Raw genomic sequence first — 2,974 nt, 5'->3', positions numbered from 1 at the left:
GGCAGAGAGAATTCAGTAGGAGCAGAAAACTAGGCAAAGGAAGAGAAGGAGGAAAGAACTAGGGAGAAAGAGAGTGACAAGCCCAGGGCTAGCCCTGAGGAGAATGTAGATGATGAGAGACAGGTTAAAATAAGCTACAAGAGCTAGTGGGACAAGCATAAACTAAGGCCAAGTATTCATAACTAGTAATAAGTCTCCATGTCTTGATTTGGGAACTGGTTGGTGGCCCAAAATATGAAAGCCTGATATACTTGGGCTATAGGGCACCCCTTTAATATCAGTGTGCAGAAGGCAGAGGCAGGAGGATGTCTATGAGTTGGAGATCAACTTGTTCTATATAGTGAGTTCAAGACCAGGCAAAGCAATATATAGTGAGATTCTGTCTAGGAAAATGAATCCCTAATGTAGTGAAATACTGAATAATTTTATCAAGATACGTGCAGTTCTAATCTGATGAATTTTTGACAAAATGGCCAGTTAGTCAAACAAATTATTGTGATCTGAACTCAGCATCTTTTGCATTTTACCCTCGTCCCCGCCGCCTCTTCCCCTCCCCTCTACCACTCTCCTTTTCTTCTCCATACCTTCTCTCACTGGCTGAATGAACTGATAGGCTGTTTCCAATAAGTAGTCTTAACTGAACCTCATGTGTTAATGCCACGTTAGGTGTCAGAATGTTAATTCCCATGGATTCAGACAATTAGATCACAAAGCACAGAAATGTCGTTTCTTCCTTTCACTATTTTTCTTCCCTGACTGACAAGTGACTCTCTCTTGCGGCAGCCTCAGTGGCCTGGGCCTTTGGATTTTAGAGCAACTAATAAGATGCATATTTGTATATTTTTTATTTCAACTTTCTTTGTATAATATTCTGTGAGGTCATTTCTTTTTTCTTTTTGAACTCTATTCTGTTCCCCTCAGTGATCCCTGTTTTCTACCGCAATAAGACAGACCAAAAGGGTGCTTTAGTCAGGTCTCCTCTGTATATCTTACTTGTGTTTCCTGGAGGTCATACGGGCCTCTGTGGTACATATTTTCAGGTTGAAAAAAATGCAGAAACTTACATAAACAACCTGACCAAGATTGCTTTTGTTGGAGCATCATTTTAAATATCACCCAAACTACCAAAGACAAGTGAGGTTGCCAAAATCCTCACTAATTATCTTCTCTGTCTTCATGAGGAACAGGGCAATCCCCTAAAGAAGAGTTTCATCATTTTCAAGAAATAAGAGGTAAACCATATTAATATAGTGGAAATTTACAGAAGGAATACGGTACTATTTGAATTTGGTAGTTTGCAAAATAGTTTGGTAGAGGCCACAAAATGGTTTTAGAGTACAGTATTTAAATGATCTACAATAACATTTTGTGAACATTCCTAATTCTTTTTTTTTAGGGTTGTTTTATTTTAATGACTGATCCACCTGAGGCCACAGGCAGCCCACTATGTACAGACTCAAGGGAAGCTCTATTTCTTGGTCTTTTCCTCCTTGGACAGAGTCTTGATGATCTCCTCCTTCTTGGCCTAGAGGCTCTCCTCCCTGTGCTTTCTTGCTTCCTTGGTCTTAGACCTGCGAGCCTCAGCTTGGTCAGCCAGGAGCTTCTTGCGGGCCTTGTCTGCCTTCAGCTTGTGGATGTGCTCCATGAGAATCCGCTTGTTTTTGAAGACATTCCCTTTGACCTTCAGGTAAAGGCTGTGATACATATGGCGGTCAATCTTCTTGGATTCACGGTATCTCCTGAGGAGGCGGCGCAGGATCCGCATTCTTCTCATCCAGGTCACCTTCTCGGGCATTCGGGCATTGGCAGTACCCTTCCGCTTTCCTATGCCCATATGCCTGCCCTTCCGTCGAGCCAAAGTGTTTTTCCGGCATCGAGCCCGGGAATGCACAGTCACAGGCTTCCGGATGATCAGCCCATCTTTGATCAGTTTCTGTATCTGCTGATGGGAGTTGGCATTGGCGATTTCATTGGTCTCTTTGGGGTCCAACCAGACCTTCTTTTTACCATAGTGCAGGACGCTAGAGGCAAGCCTCTTTTGTAGCCTGAGCATACTCATGGCTGCGGACGCAGCAGTGAAAGCCCTAATTCTTTTGTTTAGAAAATAAGAGCTGGGCATCTCCTGGTGGCTGTTGCTCTCCTTGAACAAGAGATATGAACAGCAGACCCAGCCCAGTTAATCTGGAACATGTCTCAGTCCTTTGTCCTTCTTTCTGAGACATAATTCACACCAGATCTCTCTATAGGCCTTACTACAAATGTAACAAGGTCTACCAGGAGCACATGGGAAGAGAGGCTTAACCATGATGAGAGCATGAACTCTCACTAGACACCAGAATCAGTAACCAACCATGGATTCACTTTTCATTTTCCCTTTAATTAGGCTTTGGGAAGATTAAGATGGCTCCCCTACATTGACTGAGAGCACTTTTTTTTTTTTTCTCATTTCTTTCACTGTTTCTTAACCTGGTGCAAGTACTCCATGGAGTTGAGAAGACCCAGGGAAAACACTGAAAATTAGTCTGGGAAGGAGCTGAGTAGAGAAAAGAGGTTATTTTAGAACTGATAACCTGTAGGTCTGTACAAAGGACTGTGAATAGAAAGTTTAATTTAGAACAAAATGGATTGAATAATAGATATAATTAGATATCTTAATATAGTATTTTTATTTGGAGTTTTTCACATATGTATAATTTATAACAGCAAGGATATAAAATATTTCATTGAACTTTTCCAAGATATTTACACCACATGTTAGTATCTATCATTCTATCATCTATTTCTATCTATCTTCTTTCTTTCTTCCTTTCTATGTATCTCTATCATCTCTATCTATCCATCATCCATCTGTTTATCCCTATCTATCATCTATGCATGTATGTAGGTTCCTATCTATCTATCTATCTATCTATCTATCTATCTATCTATCTTTATATCTATCTAAATCTATCATATCTATCTATCTATCTATTTA

General features: G+C 40.5%; 1 protein-coding gene across 1 annotated transcript; it reads right to left on the bottom strand.

Moving 5' to 3' along the window:
- Nucleotides 1–1,457: 1,457 nt before the first annotated feature.
- LOC126508302 (60S ribosomal protein L19-like) lies at nt 1,458–2,069 on the bottom strand. The gene has a single exon (XM_050153489.1). It carries the CDS (start codon nt 2,057–2,059, stop codon nt 1,526–1,528), a length of 534 nt encoding a protein of 177 aa, XP_050009446.1. The 5' UTR covers nt 2,060–2,069; the 3' UTR covers nt 1,458–1,525.
- Nucleotides 2,070–2,974: the final 905 nt, after the last annotated feature.

The sequence above is a fragment of the Alexandromys fortis genome, unplaced genomic scaffold (assembly GCF_014885135.2).
Source record: "Alexandromys fortis isolate MF-2015 unplaced genomic scaffold, M_Fortis_MF-2015_v1.1 scaffold_61, whole genome shotgun sequence".
Classification (NCBI taxonomy): Eukaryota; Metazoa; Chordata; class Mammalia; order Rodentia; family Cricetidae; genus Alexandromys; species Alexandromys fortis.
Note: the sequence above shows the minus strand (reverse complement) of the source record. Positions and strands in the feature narration are given on the sequence as shown.